The sequence below is a fragment of the Opisthocomus hoazin genome, chromosome 9 (assembly GCF_030867145.1).
Source record: "Opisthocomus hoazin isolate bOpiHoa1 chromosome 9, bOpiHoa1.hap1, whole genome shotgun sequence".
Lineage (NCBI taxonomy): Eukaryota > Metazoa > Chordata > Aves > Opisthocomiformes > Opisthocomidae > Opisthocomus > Opisthocomus hoazin.
In genome coordinates this window covers 6,676,312-6,692,061 of record NC_134422.1, presented here as the reverse complement: position 1 = coordinate 6,692,061, position 15,750 = coordinate 6,676,312, and the positions used below count along the sequence as shown (strand labels likewise).

The following is a 15,750-nucleotide window of genomic DNA, read 5'->3' as shown; positions in this document are numbered from 1 at the left end:
TGTAATTGAGCCAAATTATTTCAAAGTACAATACTCACCATCCATCAAACGTGATAATGTGTGGATCAGTGAAAGAGTAGCAGTTCCCTGTTGGGAGGTCTCGGACTGTGACCTAGTTAAAATGAAATGCGTAATGAATACAGTCTACACAGCAGTTTTTCTTCATTACTGTTCCTCACAAAACATTAGGGGCAGGATTCACGTGTCAAGTACAAACTAAAATCTGACTTCTAAAACATGATTGCGAATGGGTACAACATAGGCTTCGCATTCAAACAACGGAGTTTAATCACATGCAATAAGGGATTTCTAAGTACTCCTATTCCACCTGATGTAATGCACTGTCTTTCTTTATCCAGTAAAAAGTGAAGCTTTTTTATTAAACTTTTTTGCTAAGAAGTAGATCATTCACTGAAATTATCAAGAGAGTAGAGTGCTCATTAAATTGTACTAATTTTAGTGCCTGAAGTATGGTCGAAGGTATGCTGTAATTAAGTAGCATTAGCATATTTTAGTAATAGTCACTGCGTGTCCCTCAATTTGACCTTAAATTTCCTGATACAGCATATGAATGGCTGATTTATATATTTGATGTGCAGGTTATTGATTGGGTGCTGGTGACAAAGGCCCAAACCAGGCTACTGGAGCTGTTTGCTTTCGACATGTGAATAAAAGAGGAAAGGATCCACTACAGCAACAGAGATCTTCGGCTGCATCAGCTCTTGGTTACTTGGGCACAAACTGGGTCATGGATGAGGTCTGAGAGTCCTGGTGCCCTGCAAGGAGCAGATGCGCCTGAGAAAGCCACAGGTAGGGCAGCTTCCTTCAGAGCTGCAATAACTTTCATGCTTTGCTATCCGGTTCTCAGAAATGCAAGACTGAGTTGTGTAGTGATTTGCAATATGAAGAGCTCCCAGTCATACTGGTGAGAGATGAAGTATTATGGTTTTCTCATATCCAGCCTGCCAGGTTGATTTCTTGGCCAGGGCTGTTAATTCTTTGCTCGCTCCTTGCCCCTGAGAAAACCAGAGGTGCGATTCAGTTAGTTCTGCCATGATCTGCAGAGCGGGGAAGAAGAATGGCCGCTATATCCTTGTGCGGTCTTTCAGTGACAAAGCAGACCTTAGGTTTTAGGAACACTGGTGAAATTAAATAAATGAAAAGAGAGTGAAGATAGAACCATGCTCCCTGACAAAATTTTTCACCTGCGGCAATACGTCAGCTGTATTTTAAAATGCCCCTTAACTATCACACAGAGACACTGATCAGACACCCACTGGTGTCTGGCATCCCAAAATGTTAGTGGTGGTCTTGAGGAATGAAAAACTGAACACCTGTTTGTACAGCATTTTGGTCTGAGGTCAGTTGTATCATTTGTATCTACAGTGTGTTATAAAGAAGTGTCTCAGAGTTTTCCCATTTTCACTGCGCTGCAACTTTCCTGAGTAAAACCTTTGCACAAACAAATCCACGTGGCCCTTTTTGCTCTGCTCTTTTCTTGCATGACACCAGGAAGGGATACAAGTCCTAGCTGGTGTCAGTCTTAGTTTTCCGAAGAAATCTACTTTGTCAGGTGTCTGAATGTGTCAAGATGTTCTGCCCACTATTTCCATTCAATTTACAGACAAATAAAAAATATTTGAAGGTCCGAAGGACTAAAGTTTATATGGATTTTAATATGTGGATTTTCCCTTGATATGTTGCAGGAACTGTGTTACATTAATGCCTCTAAATAAAGCAGCAGTGGGGAAATGGGGAGGGGAGGTAACATCTGTTATGTTTCCATAGATCAACTTTTAACTGAAATAGATAGAATTTATTATTATTATTGTTTAATTCCATTACACATTTGCTACATTATCTTATTTTAATGGAAACATTTGTAACTTCAAGAAAAAATATGGGTATGAGAGCATACTGCACGGAATTAGCTGCAATTTCTGATTTAAGAATCTTAAAAAGTTTAAAAGAAGCCTATGCTGAAGAGGAAAGCATATAGTCACATACTAGGCATTTTACCTTTGAAGACAAAAATTCTTTTGGTCCAGTTTAATCTTGTTCTTTCATGAGCAAATCCACAAAAATCAGGGCAGTGAAATTATCGATTTCTTTGGGGGTTTGTTTTCGGTTACTTAAAATATACCAGCTTGGATGTGCCACTGCTCTGAGAGGTTTAGCTGAGTCAAATCCATGTTCTGGTTTATTCTCTCGAGCGCTGGGATTACAGCTCTCAAACCTCTCAGCCGAGGCTCTGAAACAACTTCACAGACAACGGGCCTGTCCCTGCTTGCAATGCTCCTTTCTGGGCAGGGGAAGCACGGCTTACCTCCCTGATTGATTCTTATTATTTTTATTTTGGACTTTTTTGTACAGGGATAAATGAAGAGATGGAGCAGCTGCGTGAGTCTTTGGGGGTGTCCTGGTGATTCCTGGCACAGTCACAAATTGAACACGGCGCTGCTGAGTCCCGGTACTCCTTTCTCATTACTGAGGCCCTGCCTTTCCTCTGCTTTTTCATAAGCTGTTTTCCAAACCCTCAGTTATCCTTATCCCTCCTTCTCAAAAAGGTGCTAATTCCCTAACCCAGGTTCTCCCTCTCTCCGCTTCCAGCATACACAAGCATGCCTGGTTACAACTATAATCCAGCGTTCAGCCTCACTGATGTGCTGACTGATAATCGAACCTAAGTCTGTTAAAGCAAAAGGCTTTACATATTAATTTTCTTGGTGTATAAAGAGGCTGTTTTGGTTTACTCTGCTGACAGCTGTCTCCAGTATTTTGTATGGTTAAGGTTTATCATTGTTTTCTGCGACACTAAAGCTCCCGTTTAAATTTGTCATGTTTTCCAAATTATTTTAGGACCCAACCTTCACATCTTCGGGTGTGTAAGCCCTCCAAAGCAAATCCCTCCGTCCGACTGGCTCGGCTCTGATGCGGCTGACGCGGTTCCCGTCCTGAGCAAAGTCTGTCACGGCGGTCACTGTCAGGGCAGCTGCTGCACAGCCGCTTTCCGAGCAGGGCGCCCGCAGCAGATCCACCCGGCATGCCGAAAGGGCGATGTCTGGGGGCCCCGGTAACTGGCTATCTAAAATGAACACGAACACTGAGTCTGACAAGAGTTCTCCAAGCAGTTGCCTGTACCCTGTTTACCATCCAACACTAATGTTTCGCATTCCAGGACACACATGCCTTGAAACCAGATGGGGGTTGCAGAAGACAGCTGTGACTGACTCAGTCTGGCATCCCTCTGCACATTTTACTGGGCTTTCTTTTTTTTTTTCTTCTCCCCTGCAGTAGACAGTTTACTAAAACTCAGTGGTGCTTTTCTTTCCACAGGTGCTAATATTTCTAGAATGACAGTCTTATCTTTACGGGTCCATGCCCAGGGAATGAAGACGAGTAGTTCTCATGACACAGAAAGAGATGAGTCTGTGTTTCTGGAAAACATTTATCTTTCACTAGCTTTATTATAAGGAAGTATCTGCTGGGAGTTATTTATTTAAAATAAGCAGAATTCTTGATCTGGAAAGGGAGGGTTTTTGAGCCCATTTGCAGTGAACTTTGGATCCACGACAAGCAGGCAAATGCAGCAGATTGGTATTTGTATTTTTGGCTTAGCTAGGTTATGGTGCTTTACTTTCCAATCTGTAAAGTGAAGGTAGTTCTATTTCTGTCTTTCCAAGAGGGATTTTGAAGATAAATTCATGCAAAGAATTTGGAAAAGTAGTAAGCTATGGTGGTACTGGCTATGTTAATGTCTGTGATGGGTAGGGAAGTGGTGGGTGGTGACAAAGTCAATATGGCAATGGCAACCCAAGTCATTCATGCAGCTCTGCCTCTGCGTGTCATATCGTGCCTAAAGGGACCTCTTCTAGCAGCAAGACTGGTAGTGTCTACTCCTCTTGGGCCCTGAGCCTTCATGCTGAGGTCTCAGGTAAAGGACAAACCTGGATTTTTATTTCCATAGATGTGGTTTTTATTTACAAACATTGAACTATGACAGCATTTGGTTCTGAGCCATCTGGTCTGCATTTTACATGGTGTGTACCTGCTCCTCAGGTAGTCACCCAACCCTTCATGAATCCTTTTGTGGATAAAAAATGAAATTGTGGCCCTACTGAAACCAGTCAGAATCTCGCTGCTGATTTCAGGACTGCCAACATTTGTGCCAAATATGTAGTTTTCTGTCCCAGACCATTAATTGTAAGCCGATAAGAACAAAGTTCTAGAAGCGGTAGCAGTGTAATTAATCTGATATGAAAATAAGTGATTTTCGTATCATTTTTCCCATTTGTAGAATTGCTTAATAATTTATAGGAGATGGCATCCAAGAATTTTAAGGTGGCATTTCTAACATGATCAAATTAACAATGTTTTATTCCTTATGGAAAAGATTCATAAAATATAATTTAAATTAACCCTGTAGAGTTCTATAGGAACTGAACTAAACACCTACAAATATGAATAGCATATTATCTCATATCAAATCCTTAAAGGCTGCCTCACATCTTATAGAAAAGTCCTGGCTCATTTTCAAGGTTCTTGATTCAATTAAGTTGGAGCTTTCCATGAGGAATAGTTATTGCCATTACAGCCCCATGAGCTGTGCTCACAACCCAGAACAAAAGTTTAAAATCAAAGAAAATCATTTTGTCAAAATAGTAATGATAAACTTAACAGAAGCCAAACTCCGGTGGCTCTGCTGTGCCTTGGCATTCATTATGATATTGTCTGAACTTAGAGAGATATTTCTGTTCTTGTAATTAGCTTTCTTATCACTTATTCCCTACATAATTAGCACAACAGTATTGTTATATGGATTCAGTCAGACAAGGAGCTTGTCAGTTAATTTATTCAGTACAAACGAATCTCAGCTAAAACTGTTTTTATTTTCAATTTATAGCACTGTGGCCAACACTATGTTTTTTGAGAAGCCCACAGTGTTCCTTCAAATAAACTAATGGACGCTAAAGACAATGAAGGAACAAAACAAATGTGGGGTTATGCAAACACCCAGCAGCAGATACTCAGCCTTAAGTATATATAGATTTCTCAATTGATCATAAACAGTCCAAGTGTCATCCAAGGAAATAGCCTCAGGATGGAGCAATCAAGGGCTAGAGCTGGTTATTAGTTTAAGCTGCAGAAATGAGTTGATTAGAACTAATGGAAATTTTCTGCTTCAGTGACAAGTTCCTTTTGTTTCCGGTTGGTTGGGTGGTACTTCCATCCTGGGACCTCTTGGCACCAACATATCAAGCCCCTTGGCAGCTCAAATATAAAGATGCTTCTGGAATTCTTGCCTCTCCTCTTTCTTCCCCTCTTTCTCCCAAGTCATGGGGCTGGAGAAGACCCTCGGAAGACGTCAGCCTTAGCCCGATGTATCAAACTCATCCTCCCCTACTTGAGAGCTCCTGGCCTATGCGTTTACTGTCAGTGAGATTTTGAAAGGCTTTACTAATGCCTAAGAAAATGGGAGTTAAAAAAAATTACTTTGATAGCTTATGTGGCTAATTCTCATTTGAGCCTCATAAATGCTAGGTGTTTATGTTGCTTGAAAGCTGTGGGGCTGTCCCACCACACGCCAGCTTGCGCTCTTAGCTACCCCAGTATCTAAGAAAATCTGGTCCCGTGAGCTCAGTGCATGTTTGCCTGATGGACCGGCAGAGACTCTAAGCCAAGAGCAATACATAGAACAGAGCAGCACTGAGCCATGGAGAAACGCAAAGTACTCCACGTACGAGAGCCAACACACCTGCTGGAACCATAAGGTCACATTCAGTTTAAGATCATTCTGTTATGATACTGTTTGAATTTTTTTTTAATTCTGTCTAAGCACTTGGTTGGTGACGGTGAGAGAAAGGAGAGGGATTTAGAAAGGGAAAAATATCAGGAATTATCTGGGATTTGCCATTTTTTTGAGCTGGCTTTTTGTGGGTAGAGAAACTGTGGCTGTAATCCTATCTCTAAACATTTTTTTCATTGAGTCACCTATAGAAAAATAAGTGCCTTGTTTGAAAAAGAGTTGGGTGTTTTATTTAGTGCAAAGGAAAGTAAATACATATATGCCTCTCCCCCACCTTGCTTAGGCATGATATTCCACCAGAACAGGTGCAATGGTAGTCCATTGAGATTTATGGATGAATGATGAAAGCAGAGAGCATTTACTGATTAAAAGGGCAAGAGAATTTTCTAAGTGACATTGTCAATGTTTTCAAGTAAAAAAGAAATACTTTTAGAAAGAGAATAATATATAAGCATAAGAATTATTTTTTTTCTTCTGTATTAAGTTAGACAAAATCTGTAAGCCAGCAAAAGAAAGAAAAAAGGCTTCAGTACACATTTACTGAATAATAAATCTGCAGGTGAGCTTCTTATTGATAATTAATGAAATTATTCTACCTAAGACCATTGCTGCTACAAAAACTTAAAATGGAATTTTATACTCCTAGAATTTAAAATAAGTTCTTCTACTCATAGTTATTTCATCCATAAATCTCAGTGGACTACCATTCAAGTGATTGCTAGTCAGTTTTTTTTTAATTTTTTCTCAAAAACCTGAGTAATATTATAATCTATTTTATATTGCAAATAAATATATGGTCTAGTTTGTTGATTTTATGGCTTCTGCCCTTTGTTGTTACTAAAGTCTTATAATTTCTATTGGAATTCATTGTAACATAATTACAGGAAAAAATAATCACGTTGAATTGATGATGATACAGAAAACTCTTACCCAAATCCTCAGTACTTAGCTGTAGAGTAACTTTACAGGAATCATCGTGCCTGGGACATGCAATGGGTACAGTGCTCAGAATGGTCAAAACATGCTCTTTGCCATCCTCTGCAATTTGTAATGATTCTGGTAAAAACTGGAAATATAAAAACCATTTTTAGATCATGTTGACAGATTAATTACACAATACTGATATTTATGAAATTTTAAGTGTTTTTAATCAGTTATGAACAGACTTAATTGTTTGTAAAATAATAATAATCTTTGTAATAATCCTCATAATAATATTCGTAATAATGATCTTCAACTTTATAAGGTGCAATTGTTAAAATACTTCAACATTCTTGGCAATTAAGACAATATTTGCAGCTGTCATATATAGTGTCTAATTGCTTCTCATCTCCTGATCTCAAAACACATTTTTATTAAGCCTGAAAATAGCGTGATACCATAGAATTTGTTCATTTTTACTACCCCTGGTTAAAAGGAGCTCCTATTCCAATGCACTAGGAGAAATATCAGCAATATTCACGGCCTGAAGGATGGCATTTCCTCATGGTCACAGATTCTATGTCTGTACTCTGCCCCAGGTGCAAAGTGAGTGCATTCTTTGCTCAATTCCTCTTCCCTGCTGTGGCAGGAAGGAGGATTTCTCCATACATAATATATGACAGCTTTGGTGGCTCCTGCACAAGGGAGAGAGCTTGGGTGGTGCCATTTCTGTCTGTCTGTTCTCCTGGGGCAAGAGCAGAAACAGCACTGGGGGCTGGTCAGAAATGGGAATTTCCATTCCCTAGGAAATTCTGACATTTCAAAAAAAACCCTGAAACTGTTCTTCAAATGTCACACAGAATGGGTTGTTAGATTTTTCAAACACCATCCTTGGAGGCGTGAAGCTTAGATACTCAGAAGTTCTGAAATTCTCATGGACTACCATCCTTGAACAGGATTAGATCTGGTTTTCACACTCAGTGTGAATTTATCTTCAGCCATTTGATTTTTGTAATGCCTGACTGTAGGAAGATGATGGATAAAAATTAGTTTTTCCCTTCACTTTCTTCTGGTTTAGGTACAACAAAATTCTGCATCCCTGTAGGTGTGTCTTCTTATTATACATAACCACCAGAGTACTTCGGCGTCTGTTTGCTAGCAGATGTAGTTTTGCACATTCTTTACAGCATTAGTGTCAAACACCTGCACGTGGTGCTGATGGGTGCTTTAGGGCATTTTACAAACAGACTGAAAGCCATATAATTTATTAAGACATTTTCTCAAAGTGAATGTAAAAGCAGCATTGGTTATGATGATCAAGGCTTATGTTTCTGTGTTTTGTTTTCCAGAGTATGTCAGATAATGTATAAATATTCCCTGGGGACATGCTAGATAAATCAGTAAATCAGGGCCATCAGCATTACCTTAATCCCAGCATAGAAACCTCTGCTCTCTTCAGGCAACGACTGCTGCTCAGGAGTGTCCCTTGTAAAAGCAGTGACAGTGCAAAAGACCTGCAATAAATAAACAGCATACGCTATAGCTTTTCTTGAAGAAAATTCATACAGTTATGCATCTTCCTGTTGATCAGAGTTGTTAAACTGGTTTTCTGATGTTGAAACACATTTTGGGGGTTTAGGCTTTAAAAATGTTTATGCATAAATCTTGAGATTTGGAAGGATTTTTGATGCATTTAATAAGCAAAGAAACATGGCTTCTGTGTCAGCAATTAAGAACACTGAATGCTTCCAGTGTGTTTTCTTCTGCAGTTTTCCAAGCACCTTGGTTAGCAATATTAACTCATTTTAATTAGGGAGAATTCCGTTGTTCATAGACTTTACTGTCAGGATTAGGACACTAGCCCTTGGCATCCCAGACTTCAGTCTGTCCACTGGATCAAACGTCCTCTCTCTGTACCAAGTTTCTGAGCAGGATTTTTAATTTAAATTAGCTTGACAGTCATCTGGTTTCAGAAACTGTGTCAGCAATACAAGAAGCTCCTTTTTCTTCTTATTGCATTATAAAAGATGATGCAGATGTGCCTACTGGGTTTATCCTGTAAAAAAAAAAAATAAAAAAAAAAATCCCCCAAACCAAAAAAAACCACCAAACATAATGTACCAGGCCATTTATGTTTTATTCCTAGCACTGTCACGCAACCTTTATCTCTGCTGAGCCCGCACACCATCTGCCATCTTAATGTTTCATTGGTTTCAGAAAACTCAAAATGCTAACATCATTTCTAGGATCATAAGATTAAACTACAGAAATTTTCCTTAAAGCAAATGACAATGGGCTGTGAAACTGTAAACTTTTTTTTTTTTTTGGCCTCTTCTCGGAAATGGAGCAACAGATTGTGACATACTAAATCAATTCCACATAGTCAGATGGCATATTTATAGCTACTGCCTTTTTTAAGCCTCGAGTAACCCACGAGGAGGAATTGAACCGATCTAATTTATTTTCCATTGTGATAAACTCCTTTGGATAGATTTTCCAGCATCACTCACCAGCCATGCTGCTCTCGGTAGCTCTCACCTGCTAGCTCCGGCATGACCCTTATGACCAGTAACAACAGAACAGGCTCAAACCCAAGATATTCCCAGATTCATATGGGCATGAATTGCATACCACTCTGGAATATTTCTTTTATGACCCTGGAATATTTCCTTTACCACCCTAAAAATCCCTCTTCATTACTATCAAGTCATGACTTCCCTCCAAACTGAAGAGTCCTCTTTCCTGACGCATTTGCGCACAATGAAAATGCCCCACCGGCGATACAGCGTCATTTGTATGGCTATGGGAAAATTCAAGTGTTTTCTGTGCTTTTCAGGTGGATCATTTCCAGTCCAGCTCAGTCCCAGGTTTATGTGCCTTTGGGGCTGTTTTCAACCTTCATAAAGTTTCTCACTTTTTTGCTGACAGCTCCAGCCACTTTGGCCCGGTGAAAATGATGTTATTTGTCCTGTTAACTAGATGGAAGCCTTGAGGTCATATGGGGGGAAAAAAAGACACAGCCCTCACAGAGATACTTTACAATTAAAATTCCTCAGATACTTCGTAGTTAGCCAGTTTGCCTCCAAAGGAGAACAAGTTGCGAACTGAAGGTATTAAGTCCCTGCTATCATTAGATATTTATTATCTCTGAGCATTCCCTGAAGGCTTGTGTTCAGCTTACAGAGTTTTCAAAAAAGTTCTTCTGCTGGGAAGGCAGAAGGTGAGCGTTGATCTTACTCTTGCTTCTCCTACAGCTGCCACGGGGAGAGTCTGCAAAATCGGGATGTGCCAAGGCGGTGACAACAGAGAAAGAGTTCTGATAATGTATATTCTCCCTAGCGAAAAAAACCCAAACCAATGATCTCTTTGCGGAGCATGTTGAGCAAATCCAATGCACCTGCATTGCAGATCCTACATTTACACTTGACGGGCTGTTTGCACTTTGTGCTTTGATGCTTTTTCCCAAAAACCTTCGGAGGGGGACATCCCTCTGAGCACGCCACGTGGAGCGCTCCTGCCAAGGAGGGAGCTGCAGGGAGAGGCGGCGGGGTCGTGGCATGACGGAGGCTTCCTCCTGTCATCTTCCCCAAAATGACATCCCGGGAGATGTCAGAACACAGCCTCATTCCCTGCAAGCATTATATTTTCTCACATATATATTTTAGGGGTCTAATTTATTGATAAAACACTTAACACTAATATCAAAGATTACTCCATAACGATACACTGAGATGTTCTTAGCCTATCAGTACATTCCAGTTCTATCTCCAGCACTTTTGGAGATTAGCACAAACTTTACAAATTCGAAATGTACGGACAGCCGTCATGAGCTACATTTTATTTCTGTCTTTCATATCATTCCTCCCCTTGTAGTGCCTTTACCTTGTTAGGTGCACACTTCACTTCACAATCAGCAGATATGTTCATCGGCTACTGAGCTACAGGTTGACAGTTTGTCACATAATTATTATGATAGTCACTCCGAGGAGGCTTTTTTTGCCTTCAGCTAAATACTAGCTCTTTTTCTCCAGTTCAATAATCAACTTTTTCTTTCCCTTCTTCCCCTCCCCCATCTCCGGATGCAGCCTTTTTAAAGCAAAGAGATAAAAGCATCACTGACAGCAGTATGCTGATGGCCATGACAGGTTAGGCAGTATTTTTCCACAGACTCATCGGATCTGTTAAAAAAAATCTAATTATTATTTTTCATCATCCCTTTTAAAGGCACAGAAATATAAGGGTGCCCTTGGACGGGATGACCGGATTGCATCTGGGTGTGGGCTGTTCCCTGTCCCCCACGCACCAGCAGATCTTCCCATAGGGCAGAAAAATACTTTCAGGCACAAAATTCTGATAGAAGGCGGCCTTGGTAGCTAAGAAATTTGTCCTTTCCTGTGTGTTAGAGCAGATTTCCACCCTTATGTGTTATCAGTCAGGTACCTTCCCACTTTGCCGTGAGCCTCATGAGCAGAATGTTTAGCTAAAAGCAGAATTCAGTCATTAATTTGGTGGGGGTTGGGTAGTCTGGGAAACAAATTGAGAGAGTATTTTAATCCTAGGACCTGTCACCACCTCCGGCAAATTTCCCTCTAACAACTTGCAGATCAAAATGTGGGTTTTCTTCAGAGCTCTCAGAATTGACAGCTAGCCCAAATCAATTGTTTATACTCATTTCAAATGTAAAACCGCCTCCAGTTTCACCCTTTGCCGTGTCCCCAATTACTGCTGAATGTAGCACAGGGATCATCTGTGGCAGCTTGAGCTTGTGGTGAGAGACACGGGGCTGAGGGCAGAGACAGAAAAGCTCAAAGAAAGTCTCATTCACATTTGTTGCCATCTTCAAAGGCAGCGCACGCACAGGTAGGGGCACGGGGGGGTATGATTCCATGGCCGTGCCTCTGGCCTCATCAGCTTCTCCAGGCCGTGCTCAGATAAGAGGTTGGGTTCCCAAAGGCAAAAGAAGAGATACTTGTTTTGTGATCAAAACCTATCCCTGCTCTTCAGTCAGTACCTGTGAAGGCTCCTAAATTTGCCAGATTATTTCAGGAGCTCTCAGAAAGGCCGACCTCTTCTGCACACTTCTCCAAGCACTGGCAGAAATGGTGCCACCACCCATCTCAACAGCATCCCGGGGCAGTGGTACTTGTCTTCAAAATAGGGAGAGCTGGCAGATGGGAGTACTGAGTCTGGGTCTGCCCATCAGGACCACACGCATGTTTTACCTCATCAGTCACTAGAGAAAATCAGCAAATGCACATGCTGGTCCCTGGCTGTGGTCTCTGCTTCATCTCCTAGTGCAGCCTATGCCCTGGGAGTCGGATGCTCCCTTGGGAAGGGCAGGACATGCACCTAACTCACAGCTGGGAGGACCAGCTACCCATTTCCCATCTCTCCAGCGAGCACTTGAGCTATATTGTAATGCCAGAGGCCCAACAGTGACAACAGCGATGGTTTAAAGTTGAAATATTTACTTTTACTGGTAGTTATCTTTCAAAGACTCCATACAGCCAGGCACATCTGAGCAGGACTTGAAGGTCTGGATTAAAAAGTAGATAGAGGCACTTTCCCAGTTCAGACATCCAATCTTCTGAGAGATGTGGGAATTCAGGGATGCTGTTCTGGTCAGGAATTTATGTTGGCCACGTGTGGGAAGCTGCCTTCTCAACCTAAGGTACCATTTAGGAGTACCCACTTCTTCCCATTCACTGGGCAGGGAAGCCTGTGTGCTGCTGGTAAGGCGCGGGTGCCTAAGCTGTGGGTGATTAACCCTGTTAACTCCAGGATTAGATCAACCCTCTAAGCTACATCATCCATGTCAAAAGGCAGGCTGGGGCTGCAAGGGTGAGAGTCCCTGAGCCACACTCATGGCTTGCAGGTGAAGGCTTGGGCAGGCAATCGATCATGCCAGGGGAAAGGGTGTCTCGCGGTGGCTATCAAGGCCTCTGAGCTGCGTTGTCTGCTCTATTAAACTCTAATGGGCTGGGGCTAGAAAAGCCTCGAGGAGTCACTCTGGTGGGAGCTGGGGAGTGTGGAAGGGAGCTGTGGTTTACAGCCTTGATGAAAAGAGCGAAGGATGAGCAGAGCTGAAGGATGGCATTTCCAGAGGGGAAAAAAAAAAGTAGTTCTCATTAGCTTGAAGAAATGATCTGGCTGTAGGTATTTGCAGAGAGGGGTAGGAGCAAGGTCTCTGGAAAGTCCTTCCAGAAGGGTTAGCAGGAAGGGGAAAGCAGGGAGAATCTGACTTTGAGTTAATTAATAAACTAAACCTTAAAGCTTTTGAACACAAATCGCTCCCTGTGAAAGGGCTCGTTGGCTGCAGAAGGGAGGGAGCTGGTGCATCAGTGTGACCTGACACCGCGGGAAGCCCAGCTCTAGCCACTCTGCTACTCGCTATAGATGAAGGCGGCAGCTCTTTCCAGGTGCCAAACGGCCAGACAGTATGTGGAGGCTGACTGTAGGTCATTCATCTACTAAGGAAAGAAATTTTGCCAGGGTAGTAGTGAGGTGACTTATCAGCTGCAGAGTTTTGCTCATCATTTCTCTGGCCCTTTCTGCTTTAAAGTCTCTGGCCAAGTCCACCCAGAGCTCTGTTTCTGTGTGTGGGGGTGCTCCTCATTTTCTACCTGAAGGTTGAGAAAGAAATTGTGAACTGGGGTGTGACCTACAAATGGGCAGGTCTTCTTTTTCCGTTGTTGATTTTGTCAAGTCCAGTGGTTGGAATGGGACTAATATTTAAGCAGGGAGAAAATTCACTCCTCTTCCCTTGTGAGTTAAAATTAGTTATTTTCTATACGAAGGCACTAATTTACAGTCTTTTTGGCTGGGGCACATTCTTCTGCTGTTGCAGAGTGCCACGTGAAATGGCCACTTCTAGCACAGAGCTCGGAAAGGCCAGTTTTACTTAAACATTTTTATTTTACTGTGCACATCATAGTTTAGGTACGGTGACAATTGCTCCTCGCTGTCTGAACTTTTGGATTGCTGTGGTGAGCAAAATCTGCACGGTTTTCTTCTAAACACCTTTCTTTCTTAGCATAACTCATTACTCACAGTGTGCCGCTATAATTTATAGATGGCTGTGCCTCGAGGAATGAAATGACCTCTGTCACTATCGCATAAATAAGGCTTAGGAATGCCAGGATTTTCGTATCAGATGGAGTAGGCTTCTTTCAGTGTCTATATAGAAATAGCGGTATGTTATAGATTTATTTAAGCCTGCAGTAGTTTCGTGGATATTATGCTGCCAACATTACTGTCTGAAATAACAAAACTGGCGCCCAAAGATGGGGGAGAAAAGCACACATGATGGCTATTAAAAAATAACTGGCTGTTTAGTCAATACAAGTTCAGAAATGTTGGCCGGTAATTCTCAGCTCTTCTCCAAGGTTTGACTGCGTATTAAAATATATCAATAGGTATTCTATTATGTGACTAACCTATTACCTGGTGACATTTTGACAGACAAAAAATAGTGTAGATATCAATCACCTAAAAGATGATTAAAAAAAAATACTTCTCACTTGGCTGTAGTTCTCTTATCAAGAATTGAACACAGAAGGTGCTGATTTCAGGCTATAAAAGCATTGAGACCAAATTCAGGCTGTGTGCAGGTAGACAAAGAGTAGGTTAAAAAAAGCAAGCAGTTTTCAAAATGCTGTAAATTCTGCATCCTGGGGGACAAACCCTTCTCTGAAAGCCACCCATGCACACTGGCAGTGCGCAGCCACAGGGGTGCTACCGGTGGGCTGTGCACAGAGAAGGGGAAAGGGAAATATAAAGTGCCCCCAGTTCATTGCCTCCTCTCTAGTATGGCATTTATCAGTGGGGATCATAGAATGGTTTGGGTTGGAAGGGACCTTAAAGATCATCTCACTCCAACCCCCCTGCCATGGGCAGGGACCCCTTCCACCAGAGCAGGCTGCTTAAAGCCCCGTCCAACCTGGCCTTGAACACTGCCAGGGAGGGGGCAGCCACAGCTTCCCTGGGCAACCTGGGCCAGTGCCATCCCACCCACAGTGAAGAATTTCTTTCTGATATCTAATCTTAACCTACCCTCTTTCAGCTTAAAGCCATTACCCCTTGTCCTGTCCCTATGTGCCCCTGTAAAAAGTCCCTCTTCTGGCTTTTTTGTAGGCCCCTTCAGGTACGGGAAGGCTGCTCTAAGTTCTCCCTGCAGCCTTGTCTTCCCCAGGCTGAACAGCCCCAGCTCTCTCAGCCTTTCCTCATAGGAGAGGTGTTCCAGCCCTTGGATCATTTTTGTGGCCGCCTCTAGACCTGCTCCAACAGGTCCACATCTGTCCTGTGCTGAGGGCTCCAGAGCTGGACGCAGGACTCCCAGTGGGGTCTCACCAGGGCAGAGCAGAGGGGCAGAATCCATTCCCTTGTCCTGCTGGCCACACTGCTGGGGATGCAGCCCAGGGTATGGTTGGCTTCTTGGTCTGTGAGTGCACACTGGCAGGTTGTGTTGAGCTTCTATTCAACCAGCACCCCCAAGTCCTTCTCCTCAGGGCTGCTCTTCATCCAGTCTTTTCCCAGCCTGTATTTGTGCTTGGGATTGCCCCGACCCATGTGCAGGACCTTGCACTTGGCCTTGCTGAACCTCATGAGTTTCGTACGGGCCCACCTCTCCAGCCTATCATGGTCCCTCTGGATGGCATCCGTTCCCTCCAGCGTGTCAACTGCGCCACACAGCTTAAAGTTATTGGCAAACTTGCTGGGGGTGCCCTCAGTCCCACTGTCCATGCCACTGACAAAGATGTTAAACAGTGTCCATCCCAATGCTGACCTCTGAGGAAAGCCACTCGTCACTGGTCTCCACCTGAACATCGAACAATTGACCACAAGCCTTTTGAGTGTGACCATCCAGCCAATTCCTTATCCACTGAGCGGTCCATCTGTCAAATCCATGTCTCTCCAATTTATAGACAAGGATGTCATGTAGGAGAGAGTCAAATGCTTTGCACAAGTCCAGGTAGACAATGGATCTGGCCTCCCTTTAAAGCTGCCCAAGAAAAAAGCCCTTC

The 15,750-nt window shown here is 42.5% G+C and overlaps 1 protein-coding gene across 1 annotated transcript in view; it reads right to left on the bottom strand.

Annotated features, from left to right (window-relative positions):
• LOC104333270 (von Willebrand factor D and EGF domain-containing protein) overlaps positions 1 to 15,750 on the bottom strand; it is a 193,618-nt gene that overhangs the window by 119,632 nt on the left and 58,236 nt on the right. The window contains exons 5-8 of the mRNA XM_075430952.1: positions 8,152 to 8,241; positions 6,737 to 6,872; positions 2,868 to 3,085; positions 39 to 112 (exon numbers count right to left, since the gene is read on the bottom strand). Of these exons, the coding sequence (XP_075287067.1) occupies positions 39 to 112; positions 2,868 to 3,085; positions 6,737 to 6,872; positions 8,152 to 8,241 (518 nt within the window). The remainder of the gene's footprint in view (positions 1 to 38; positions 113 to 2,867; positions 3,086 to 6,736; positions 6,873 to 8,151; positions 8,242 to 15,750) is intronic.